General features: G+C 39.5%; 1 protein-coding gene across 25 annotated transcripts in view; it reads left to right on the top strand.

The window, feature by feature from the left end:
- The window catches only part of TENM3 (teneurin transmembrane protein 3), a 1,688,047-nt gene that overhangs the window by 1,313,931 nt on the left and 361,177 nt on the right, over window positions 1–12,939 (top strand). For all 25 annotated transcript variants that reach the window (XM_077302333.1, XM_077302335.1, XM_077302356.1 and 22 more), the window contains one exon: window positions 625–927. In XM_077302333.1, coding sequence (XP_077158448.1) covers window positions 696–927 — 232 coding nt within the window. In that variant the 5' untranslated portion in view covers window positions 625–695. The remainder of the gene's footprint in view (window positions 1–624; window positions 928–12,939) is intronic.

The raw sequence follows: 12,939 nt of genomic DNA, 5'->3' as shown, positions 1-12,939 counted from the left end.
TTGGGTTGCCAGCCCCCAACCCAGAGCCATTTAAATCCCTGCTTTCTGGTTCCCACAGCTTTTTGCAAGTATCAGAAAGCAGTGGTTTAAAGGGCTTCCAGCCATTTAAACCAAACAGATATTTTTCATGAACCTCCACAAACTGCATCAAGATTTGTCAGTTTGTGGTGATTCTTCCGTTTTCAAAAATTGCCTCATGAACCAGCCAAAATTAGTGACAAATGTTAGTTTGTCAGTCAGCTCATGCCCATCTCTAATAAACTTCCTTATATAACAATTTTATAAGCTGAGAGTCCAACAACTGATACTGTGTAACTTTCTGACTTGAAGCTCAGCAAGCAGAGTTAAGTTTGCTTGGTAAATTGCTCTTTTACTAGAGTGTTCTGTAATTCTGTTTTTGGCAGGGATTTCTCAACCAATCTCCTGGTTGTAATGTTGAATAAGTGTGCTATTTTGGTCTCACTGTTAAATATAGTTCAGTTGTATCCAAAAGTCACTATTATGATGTTCGACTAAGGCTTTTACTTTCTAGTAATTACATAGCTTCCAATGCATATGAGCATATGTGGTGCTATATAAGAACATGAATATATATATTATAAAATCTTCTAAATCTTCTTACAGGTGGAGTTAAACTGAATGTAGAGGATACTTCCAAGTAACCTGGACTGATGCACATACAGAGGGAATGAAGCATGGATGTGAAAGAACGCAGACCTTATTGCTCCTTGACAAAGAGCAGAAGAGACAAAGAACGACGTTACACAAATTCCTCAACAGAAAACGAAGAGTGCAGAGTGCCTACACAGAAGTCTTACAGCTCAAGTGAAACCTTGAAAGCTTTTGATCATGATTCCTCCAGATTGCTGTATGGAAACCGGGTAAAAGATTTGGTCCACAGGGAGTCAGATGAGTATAGCAGGCAAGGTAGGCATATATATATATATATATATATATATATTAAAGTAATGATATGTCATTCATATTTTGGGAGATCCATTCCTTCCTATTAGTCCTTTAAAAATTATACAGGAATTTTGCTTATCATATTAATAATCACTTTATTGGCTTCACAAAACTGAAGAGGGTTGAGGGTTAATTATTTCTACTTTGATATAGATGTTGATTCGATGTCTATGGTCAGCTGAAAATGATTGTTTTGCTATTTGTATGTCAAGGTGAGAGGCATGTTTGGGAACATTTGCAGAATGTTTATTGGGGGGGGGGTGTCGGATTATAGTCATCTATATGCTTCTGAAGCTTCAATTTTGGTCCTTCGCCAAACCACACAGGTGGTAAGACAACTGCAGGACTTGGCTTGGTTTCCCGTATTGTTGTGGGACTGTTGCAAGGAAACAAGGTTGCTGTTCTTTTCTTCCACTGAGACTAACAATATGCAGTGCCCAAAAATGATTACAGGCAGACTGAACAGACCAGCTCTACACAACTATTTCTCTCTTATAGAATCCTGTTTCCCTGTAGAATTTGTCAAAATTGGATTATCTAGGTCTTTTGTTAAGGATAAACAAGTGCATTTTAATTATGGTATATTTAGCTTGGGTTGTTACAGAACAACTTATCTGTGATTAATTACCAAGCTTGACAACTTTGATAATCCCCTGATACTTAGAAAGATGGATGCCAAACAAAATATGAATAAAGAAATTCATGTTTTTATGGACTAGTAGTTACTGAAGATAGTTTCAAAGACTATCTTTCTCGACTCTCTTTAGCTGAATATCTAAATGGTATTCAGTGAACAGCAGTTACCATCGGCCAAAAGAGCCACAAAATGTATACTAAGGTTCCCTTGCACCAAATACTATGGTTCCTAGATCTCTCACAATGGTGGGAGATTTCCCACTCCCTACTGCTACTTCCTGCCATCACTCCTTTGGGCAGCAAGAAAAAAAATGTGATATTACTTTCAGGGAAATATGGAAGTGAAAACTGAAAAACATAAAGTTTCTAGCAGTTTGTAGCATGACATGACCTCACTTCTTCCAATATTAACATGTCACGCTTGAGAACATCAGTTATGTCCCTGCCTTCCATTTCCTGCTGGGTGTCAGGCATTGGTTGTCATGTCTACCAAACATACATGTACAATAATATAAAATATAAGAATAAACATATAACTATTTTTAATGACCAAGTAATGACTTCTGCTTATGTGGAATTATCTTTCTTCACCTCTGCTGAACCTTGGGAATCTGTGTAAGGAGCTCCCCTCTCTGCCTTCCTGTTCTTTCCTCAGCATGAGATAGCAAGCTGAATGAAAAAGTGAAATTTCCAAAGTACCCAATGGTCTGCTGCTGTGGAGAAAAGAGAGTAAAACCACTTTCTCCCCATTGTAATCAACTTGCAATTTACCCATTATCTACTCCATTGGCACTGTTTCATGGTGACAACCTTCTGACTTATAAAATCCTTACTGAGCACTGGCCTTATTCTTTTGTAATATGGGGCAGTAGCAACATTGGTGAATGGTGGCATAAGAGCCACATGGGACTCTAAAGCCACTGAGTATCACTTCTGTAGATATATATATATATATATATATTTCCTTCTACATTCTGGAAGAATGACAGGCAGAGACAGACAGACAGTATAATAGTCTATGTATATTGTACAGAGTCATATTATAGAGTTGTGGGAGCTCATGTATATTAAATTTCTCCCTCTTAAAATGCTTGAAAATTCTGTATATGCCTCAAAATTCATTATTAAGGTGCTATGATACTTTTTTCTTTTGCTGGAACAGGCAAACACAGCCACCCTACTGTGATAAAATAATGGATGTCCGTTATTTTGAACAGTCATAATTCCTGAAAGAATCTTGCTGCCATAGTTTGATTGTTTTTCATCACATCTTGTCCATGTTAAATATATTTGAGAGGTGTTAACTTGTCATTTCTTAAGGTGCACAGAAATGAGAGATTCCTACTCTCGTTTTAATTCAGTATTTGTGCCCTAAATTGGAACTGCACAAAGTGGCATCAGTTTTGTTCCTTCAGAAAGCAAGTAGCTCTTCTACACTTGAGTCAAAAATGCCATGCAAAGTATAATGGGCAACATTGGTTCAATAATGTTGCTTGCAGTGTTTAAAATGAGGTTGGTAGCTTTTGTGAGATAGTATATGAATATGGATAGGCAGATGCTAGTGATGTAGATGATATTATAATTGACACCGTTTCCTACAGCAGTCTCGTTAACAACTTAATAGAATGGGTTGCTGTGCATTGGAAACACACCTGGTCTCTTGGATTGCCATACAAACACAAGTTTCTGGATGTAAAGCATAAATACGCAACAGTTTCAAACTTATAAAGCAATTGTGTTAGGTGGTTTGAATGTAAAATATATTTAAATCTGTAACTGTCACTCTCCAAAGTATTGCAGTACTTTTAGAATACAGTTTTAGACATTAATTGGTGCTGATATGGCATCACTGAGAGTATATATCCACTATAATTCAGAATTAGTTGCTAAATTGCATTGACCACTTCAGAAGATTTATGAACATAGCAGCTCCCAGAGGCTTATTTGATAATCAAGATGCAAGCGGATCAGAGTGTCCAAAGAATTGCAACCTGTTCCAGTTATAATAAAGGTAAAGGTATCCCCTATGCAAGCACCAGGTCATGTCTGACCCTTGGGGTGACGCCCTCTAGCATTTTCATGGCAGACTCAATACAGGTTTGCCATTCCCTTCCCCAGTCATTACCATTTACCCCCCCAGCAAGCTGGGTACTCATTTGACCTACCTCGGAAGGATGGAAGGCTGAGTCAACCTTGAGTCAGCTGCTGGGATTGAACTCCCAGCCTTCAGACTGCATGTCTGCTGCCTTACCACTCTGCACCACAAGAGGCTCTTCCAATTATAATAGGAACTGCAATATTATGTGTTTATTTATTTGCTGTCATGTTCACAGCTGACTTATGGCGACCCCATAGGACCTTTAAGGCAAGTGATGTTCAGAGATGGTTTGCCATTGGCAGCTTCCTTGTCCAACCCTTGATGGTGTCACACCTGAATACTAGTCAGGACTAACCCTGCTTAGCTTCAGAGAACTGATGAGACTAGCCTTGCCTGGCCCATGCTGGTCCAGCTACTGTGGAATTACTAGTATACATTGGATAAAATCCTTCAAAATAACAGAAATCTTAGATGCATTGCCTTGATTAATTGTGCAAGATTATTAATGTCTTCATATTCCTAAATCCTACTGAGAATTTAATCAGACCCAAGAATCAGACATCTTTAAATTCTTCATAACTTTTGACTGCTTCTTTAACAGCAATTTTCAGTGTGCGAGTTGTTTTTTTAGAAAAAGAAAACTTTAAAAGCAGATTTTTGTGCAGAAGAAGAGTTGGGTATTTTATACCCCACTTTTTGCTACTTGAAGAAGTCTCAAAGCTTCTTACAATTGCCTTCTCTTCCTCTCCCACCAGCAAATACCCTGCAAGGTAGGTGAGGGGCTGAGGGAGCTCTGACAGAACTGTTGTGTGAGAACAGCTCTAACAGGACTGTGACTAGCCCCAAGTCACCCTGTAGCTTCAAGTGCAGGAGAACTGGGGACTCAAACCAGGTTCACCAGATTAGAGGCCACCTCTCTTAATTACTTTGCCAGGCTGTATACCATGGGAAGATGCCACTGAATGAGACGGGTAGGCTGGAATTCCTACTTTGGGCCAGGGTTTCTACAAACAAGAAATCACAAGCCAGGATATAACTCTGCTAAAGAATCCTGGTTTGTATCCCTTGTAACAACCTATTTGGCATTCAGGCTTCATGTTAAATTGCAGTTTAATCAGTAACTGGTGGTAGTGTGCTGTCTGAATGCCTTAATCATGCCTGAATCTGTATTTGAATTCCTTGATTAATTATATTTTATTAGTTGTACCAGAAGAAACATTGGACTTTATTATAGTAGGGCAGATTTTTTTTAAAAAAATTGTTGCTTATTGAGTTGTGCTCTTCCTTAAAGTGCATTATTTCATCAGTCTCTAGACAGCCAGTGTATCAGAAATTGGGGCAGCTGAAGGACTGAAATGCCAATTCCTGGAATGTTTTCTACAGTGACATATGGTTTACTGTTTGGTCTTTTAAAAGCATTTGGTATGGCCTATTGGCTTTCTGTAATGCTTGCTGTTCTAGCAGCTGTGATTGCTACCTGTAGGTTTGATAAAATTCAGATTACCCCTGGCTTGTTATGCATTCTTGGATAGTGACTCATCATGAATTAAAGAGAATTTCTTAACATAGACTTGCATGGATATGTATTTTGTCCAAGGTCATAGAACACATTTCAACAATAATAGAAGTATAAATCATACTAGTATCTAATATTAACCTCTCTATCTCATCTTCAAAAAATGCATTTTGTATCCTGTGTAAAATGTAGTGTACTGAATTATCAGGATGCAAGTTCTTGGCAAGTAAGTGTAATAGATAATTTGTAAAATTAAAGTCTGTAAAACAATTCTATCTACGAAGGTAGCTATAGTACTAGGTCAAACAAAAGCCCCAATTAAATAATGTTATTTAGATTATGCCTGATAAAGGAAAACGTTGGGCTCTAAAGTTATTATTTGATGTCTTAGGTTGGGTTCAGTTCTTTCTACTTTTTAGTTTGTGTCAGTACAATGGCTCTAGAATTCAAAATAAATTAGATCCTTGCACTCATGCAACGTCCCTTGATTTTTTTTTTGGGGGGGGGGTTAAATGCCATTTAAAGGGAACTTGCTGTGATAAGATCTTATGCAAGACCATCATCAGCTATCACTGCAAAATTCAACCTACCTTGCTACAGAATAATCATAATGATACTCGAATATGAGGCTGTCATTTTATGGGACTGCAGAAACCTAAAACATTAATCAGAACTTCATTGTTTAATTAATGTGAATCCAAAGTTTATTACTTTTTAAATATTAGCTACTCAACATGATTCATTTGGAGAGCAAAATGATTAATCTTATTCAGCTGCTATAAATGTCAGCTGCAGCATGAAAAGATTTAAATAGCCATGATTTTCTTTCTTTTAAACTTTAAATTGTCTGTAGTTAAACACACCAGTTAAACAAATCTATCTTATTATTCTTATGTAGAAATTTCACTCTGCCTCCACATCAGACTAATGATTTACAACCTCACAACTTAATCTTAACCACTTTACCTGAAAGAATATCTAACAGAGTTCCACAGAATTGTCTGGGTAAAAGAGTATAGATGTGAGCGTTAACGGTGGAATGAGATGTTAAAAGTTGGGAAGCTGGCAATCAACAATAGGTTTTGGTAATAGGATGGTGTGAAACCTAGGCCTAGGAAAATGCATAAAAATGGAAAATCTAAACATCATCATCAACAACAAAACATGGGGGAATTAAACCTCTCAAAATAATAGGAACTTTAGTAAGCAAGTGTTCTCAATTATTGTTGCTAGGCAATCAGAATGATATTTCTAGACTTTAAGACTTGGTTTGTATCAGTAAAAGGCGGGGGAGACAGGGCCCTTTCCAGGACTGTTTTGGCCTTTGAGGGGGGATTACCATAATCAGACTTGGCAGCAACCCTGGGTGACTTGCACAACTCACCAAGGCCCTGTGGCTTGCTATTGTTTCATGGCAGCCACATCACAAAAATCAGTGTATAGCTGTACATTTTCAGCCTCCTCTACCTTACAAAGTTGTTGTGAGGATAAAATGGGGAGAGAAGAGAACGATATAAGCTGATTTAAGCTCATTGATGGTAAAGTTGGATATACATGAATTAAATAAATAATAAATATATCTGAAGATGGGGAGTGAGTGAGAAGGAAAAAAGAAAGTGGGAAAGAGGCTATGGAAGCTTTCAGGGGAAAGGGGAAATGAGATGCCTCCTACAAATCCTTACAGGTTGCTTACCCTATTTGAAACAGCTTTTCTACCAAATGCACCTTACAAGACATTAGAGGAATCTACTGGTGTTAATAAAAACATGGATAGAAGAAACTAGAGCTCCATTTGAGAGAAATTCAGGTTCCTATCTACCACTGAGTTCTCATGTTCCAAGTACAGTGATTAGGAATGGAAGCTGGACTTAATATGATCAGTGTTTTCATGATTCCTACCAACAATCACCACTTCAGCCTTCTCAGGACAGTTTCAGTTTTTAATGTCTGCTTCCTACTAAAGTTTGGACAGAGCATGCAGAATGTATCTCAGTATTTTTAATCTGAGATACACACACACTCACACACACTGGTAATGAAAAAATTAATTACTTAGCTTTTATTTTCAAAGTGCTCTGTAAATTTTAAATAACGATTTTCAGTACATTCCTATGAGGGAGGCAACCAAATATTACTAAAGGCTAGCCTGATCTAGTCAGATCACAGAAACTAAACAGAGGGCCATTCCGCACTCGTCCAAAATAGTACAATGGTTACAAATTGAAATCGCTACAGTTTTGCCATTATGCACAACGTCGTTGACAATCTGCAACACTCCTGAAACCAATCCACAAAAAGCGCTTCGTTGTAGCGCTTTCAGGGAAATCCTAAAAAGTGGATTCACCCCCCCCCCCGGAAAGTGCTACACTCCTGCAACCAATCTGCAACACTAGTGGAAAAGTTCTGTGTGTTACCATTGTTGCGGTTTCTGCAAAGTCCCTCCCCCTGGCTCTCTCCTCTGATCTTCCGGCGAAGCGATCGCCATTTTTTTTCTCCGAGCGAGCGGAGATCAACGCACTGGCAAGCCTTCATTTACCCAGCGAGGCTACCCCGGCTGCAGTCCCTCTGTTTAAAGTCACCAAGCACAAGCAACACAGAGGCCCGTTTGCTGGTTTATTTTCCCTTTATTTTTCACACTATTTTCAGCCGAAAATCGCGCCCGTGAGGGGGGTATTTTTTTTTTCACTCGGGGGGAGCGTGGCAACGATGAAACGGCATCTCAAACACCACCTGCTAGCTGGATGGGTCTCTCCGTTGCAACGAATCAATGCAGATTCGTTGCAACGTGTGTGTGTGTTTTTTTTAAACCTTCCTTAAAGGGAAAGGGGCTGTTTGGGAGCATGCTAACGGCCGCCCATTGGCTGCTTGACGGCCAGGGGCGGGACACAGCTCGGCAATATCGCTTCCTGGCTAGTGATTTTTGCCGAGACCGGAAACCTGTGGGAAACGATAGAAACGCAACTGGATTCCACTACAAAGGCAGGTATGCATAATGACGAATTCCACTATTTAAAATGGTGATTTTTCGTTCCGCAACCAATTTGCAACATGGATCCCAATGTGGAATGGCCCAGAGTCTGCCCTGATCTGTATATGGGGGGAGACCATCAAGGAATATCAGGGACCTACAGAGAGGTAGGCTAGGCAAAACCCCTAGGAATATATCTTGCCTTAAAAACCCTGTGGTGATGATGATGATGATGATGATGTCATCCTTTCACTCGTATCCGACCTCTGACTGCTTCTTTTAGTTGGTTCATGGTCATCCCTATATTGGTTTTGATCATGTTGAGCCAGCGGATCCTTTGGCAACCACATTTCCTTTTGCCGCTGACCATGCTGAGCATTAATGATTTTTCTAGCGAGTTTGATTAATTAATGTGTCCAAAGTAAGTGAGCTTTAGCCATAATATCTTCCCTTCTAATGACATAGTTGGTTTGCTCCTGTCTAAAACTATCTTGTTGGTGACTTGGTATTCCATAACAATAACAAAAAAACAAGGATTAATATTCATTTCTGAGACCCAGAAAGTAGGCTGCTAGAGATAACAGGACTAGAAAATTCTACTACCAACTGAGGAGCAATCCAATCTGATCCAGAGCCGGCCTCATGTGTAGTTTAAGAAATTCAAAGGAAGTTCATCTTAAGGTCATGTTGGTGTTGCTTCTCATCATTGTCATTATTTGTGTGGTGATTTCTTCAAAAGTTAGGACTGATCTTGGGTTTTGTGCTTTTCCACCAAAATGTTGAATAGAGTCTTGATTTCAGCAGGTCTCTATTCAGTTTTTTTCCATCTCCGTACTCCCACCCTCAGGCTTTGCATCCTTTTTTTAGGACGCAGGATAGCACTTTTGCAGTAGCCAAATATCAACTATCATATTGTCTCACAAGCTGTAGAAAGGCAAGGTGAGTCACACACAGAAGGAATCCCAGCAGCTGCATGAGAGGAAGTCCAAGAGCTGAGTTCCTTTAAGAAAAAGGATCACAGGGTGAAACAGTGGGGATTGACAAAGTCAAGGATTATGAGTATACACAGCAAAAGACAGATTGCACTGTGCTTTATTGTGCTGATGTAACTGCTAGGCAACAGCCAACAAGTGGGAAAAAAGGAAGCTCTGGAATTAGAGGACTGGCTATGAGTCACATTAGCATAACTACTGGATGATAGCTGTTAGAGATGGAGCTAAAATCTGAGCACTGCTGCAATGCCTGTAATCATTTATGCAGAGGATTCTTGTGTCCCACAGCAGCATAAATTCAGTGATGAGGACAAGAGCTATGTGGCTGGTTGGATTGAACACTCATTCCTCACGCAGCTGTTAACCATCTCTAAAGGTAAAGGTAAAGGTATCCCCTGTGCAAGCACTGGGTCATGTCTGACCCTTGCGGTGACGCCCTCTAGTGTTTTCATGGCAGACTCAATACGGGGTGGTTTGCCAGTGCCTTCCCCAGTCATTACCGTTTACCCCCCAACAAGCTGGGTACTCATTTTACCAACCTCGGAAAGATGGAAGGCTGAGTCAACCTTGAGCCAGCTGCTGGGATTGAACTCCCAACTTCATTGGCAGAGTTTTCAGACTGCATGTCAGCTGCCTTACCACTCTGTGCCTAGCACCTGATAAATGTACAGTCACACTTAGCTGTCCTGAGTTGGTGTGGTAGTCCACACCACAAACAGGCTGTGTATGTGTCAGTTCTATCCATGTGAAACTTAAGTTGAATGGTACAAAAGGAGCCATAGGGGGGCAGGGAATCATTCTATTAGTCACATATGAGTTGGCCTAGTTTTTTTCTAAATTTAAGAGTTACATTATAGGATTATGACCATGTAGTTTAAGAAGGATCTCAGGGGGAAGCCAAGAGGGCATTGGCAAAGGCAAGGACAAGAAGAAGGAGAAGAGGAGTTGGTTCTTATATGCCGCTTTTCTCTACCCGAAAGAGGCTCAAAGTGGCTCACAGGACTATCTATGTATATGTACAGGAAAAGACAGAAGGCACATGATGGTGATGTAAAAATTTCTAAAAAAATGATTTACAAGAAACTTGTGGGAACAGCTATCTCATTCCCCACACCTTTGTTTCCTCCCCTCCCTATACATACACCTGCCTCCTGTTCTCTTACTTTCTCTCCCCATGCCTGTCACTTCTAATCTCTTTTTGTCTTCTACCTTCTTACTATTTCTTTGTCTTTCTGTCAGTTCAACCCCATTGCTATCCTTTTCTTTCTGGCCTTCTTCCTATCACTATTTGTGTTTCTGACCCCCACCCCAACATTCTTTTTCTTTATTTCTGTCCCCCATCCATAACTATTTCTTTCTCTCTGCCCCACCCAATCACTTTGTTTCTCTTTCTGCCTCTTTCTGTTTTTTTCCTCTTGCTTTCTTTGTCTCCACCTCATCACTATATCGTTATTTCTCTCTTTCTGCCCTTTCTCTGTTTCTTCTTTCCACTCCATCGGTCTCTCTTTCTCTCTCTTACCCTCAAGAGCATCCTACTCTTGCCACTGAATGGCACATGGTAGCATCTCCCTCCACAATCACCGTCATAAACTCTGGAATTTCTGAGGTTTCTGCCCCCCCCCCCTGATCAATGACACGGAGCCTGGCATGGTTCCTGGCCTCTCCCAATTTCTGCTGCCATCACTGAAGCTGCTACTGCTTCTGGTCATTCCCCCCCCCACACACACACAAACACACAATCACCAGTTTCAGGCGTGACTCAGCCTCCACCCTCCATTGCCCAGCCCACCACAACTTCTCCTTCCAACCACTGCTGCTCCCAGCCACACCATGATTGCTGCTTGGAGGATATAGGTGCATTGTTTACACATGGTTAATGTTTACACATGGTTAGACAATGTTAAAATCTCCAATATATTTTAATTGCTTTTAGCTTTTTCTGCAAACCTATGGAGGATCTCTTATGTTTAGAGAAAAATACCCTTTCTGCCGTCGTGGATCTCATATGAAGACTGAGAAATTTACAGTTTAGCACACACTTAGCTAGATACACAGACAGTTATTCTGATGATAGTTACTTTAATGACAGAATAATTACTAGAGCGGTTTGCTAATTTCATCTTTCTGCAGAACAGAAGACATAGTGGTTTAATTCTAAATTTGACTGTGAAAGGTATCTATGCTAAAGCATAGAAACATGCCTTTAGAACTTAGAAACGACAACATTTTTCACTGAATAGAGTATTAGACAAAACCTTGCTTGCAATTTTGTGACTCACATGCTGTTCGGTAATTGGAAGACATGCCAAATGCATTTTCTTATTTCTAAAGTGGAAGTTTTTCCTGAGGTGTGAAAGTCTTAATCAGCTAATGTTTGTAAAGTGCTGTGGCTTGCTGGGTTGTCAGTGTTATCTATGTAAGTGCTAAGGATCATTATCAATATGATTACATCAGAAGGTGATAGTGGGCTTGTGCCAACAGTCTGTGCTTAATCTTTCCAATTTTTCATTTTTGCCAGTATATTCTAAATTTGGAAATTATAAGTATCATATAGTTTTCACAGTATTGTGTCACACCAGCATGTTCATGCAATGAATCTCTTAGTGCAAGTCCATTATTTTGTTCTTTCAGGATCTGTCTCCATTTGCTTTGTTTTATGAAGCATGGCAATCTCATGTCAGATTCTAATGTTGGGTTTTTCCTTCTCCAGAACTTTTTTTAGGGTGCACATTGGAAAATAGGAAAATCTATATTTGTTGTAAACATTTAATGGAGAGGTTCCTTAGTTGGAAAGGATAAATTAATCATTGTTGCACATATAGGACTATGTTTCTTTTTCAAACAGGAACAGAAGACAGATCAGCAATCTTTTCTTTGTCCCAGAAAAGTGTTTTTATTAGATGTATCTTACCTTGCAAACATTTTTTAATGTAGTAAAGGATCTCACTTCCCATCAGTAAAGCTAAAAAAGGAGCTTAACTTTAGAAAAATGTGGACAGGAAAGACTACATCTATGGGCTGCTTCCTCTTGGAGTGGCTGCACACCAATTGCTTTTAAAGATTACCAAACAAAAACACTACAGATGCCACCACAGAATCAAGAAGTCTCCTATTACCAGTACTGGCTCCTGAATTTTCTTTCATACTCACACTGTCCTTGTAGATCAAGGGATAGGGGCTTCTGCTGAGGATGGTTACTGGAATTCACAACTTTTCACATGTTCCCTAAAATCATCTTTTTAATCTTCCAGAGAGTGAAAACTAATTGCTGCATAGCAGGCACCATATTGTCAGCAGAAAAAAACAATCCCAGATTGACTAGTGGCTACCTATCTCAGTCCAGGAATTCAGAAACATCAAAAGGACAAGGGATAATATTTGTGGAAGAACAAAAATGTTGCAGCTGAGTCTAAACAAAAACCTTCTGTTTAAATTTGATTCCCTCCCCTTGCAGAATCTTAATAAAAGCTACCTAACTCTTAAGACATTTGAAGAAGATTCCTCAGGTAGAAGTGTCAGGTATGGTAGGATGCTTCTGCAATGCCATTGAAAAAAGAGCTCCACCACAGGAAGATGAACTTGAAGGAAAAATGAATTTATTAAGGGAGAAACAAAAAGTATTTGAGTTTTCTGCAAAGGATACATGGTTTACACCATTGTTTCCAGTTTCTGTTCCAGCTAATGTGAGTTCTAGTGTTGTTGAGAAAAGCAGCTGTCAATTCAGATGCCACTGGTTATCAGAACTCTTAGTCTTCACATATTT

Source organism: Paroedura picta, chromosome 10, assembly GCF_049243985.1.
Source record: "Paroedura picta isolate Pp20150507F chromosome 10, Ppicta_v3.0, whole genome shotgun sequence".
NCBI classification, from domain to species: domain Eukaryota; kingdom Metazoa; phylum Chordata; class Lepidosauria; order Squamata; family Gekkonidae; genus Paroedura; species Paroedura picta.
Note: the sequence above shows the minus strand (reverse complement) of the source record. Positions and strands in the feature narration are given on the sequence as shown.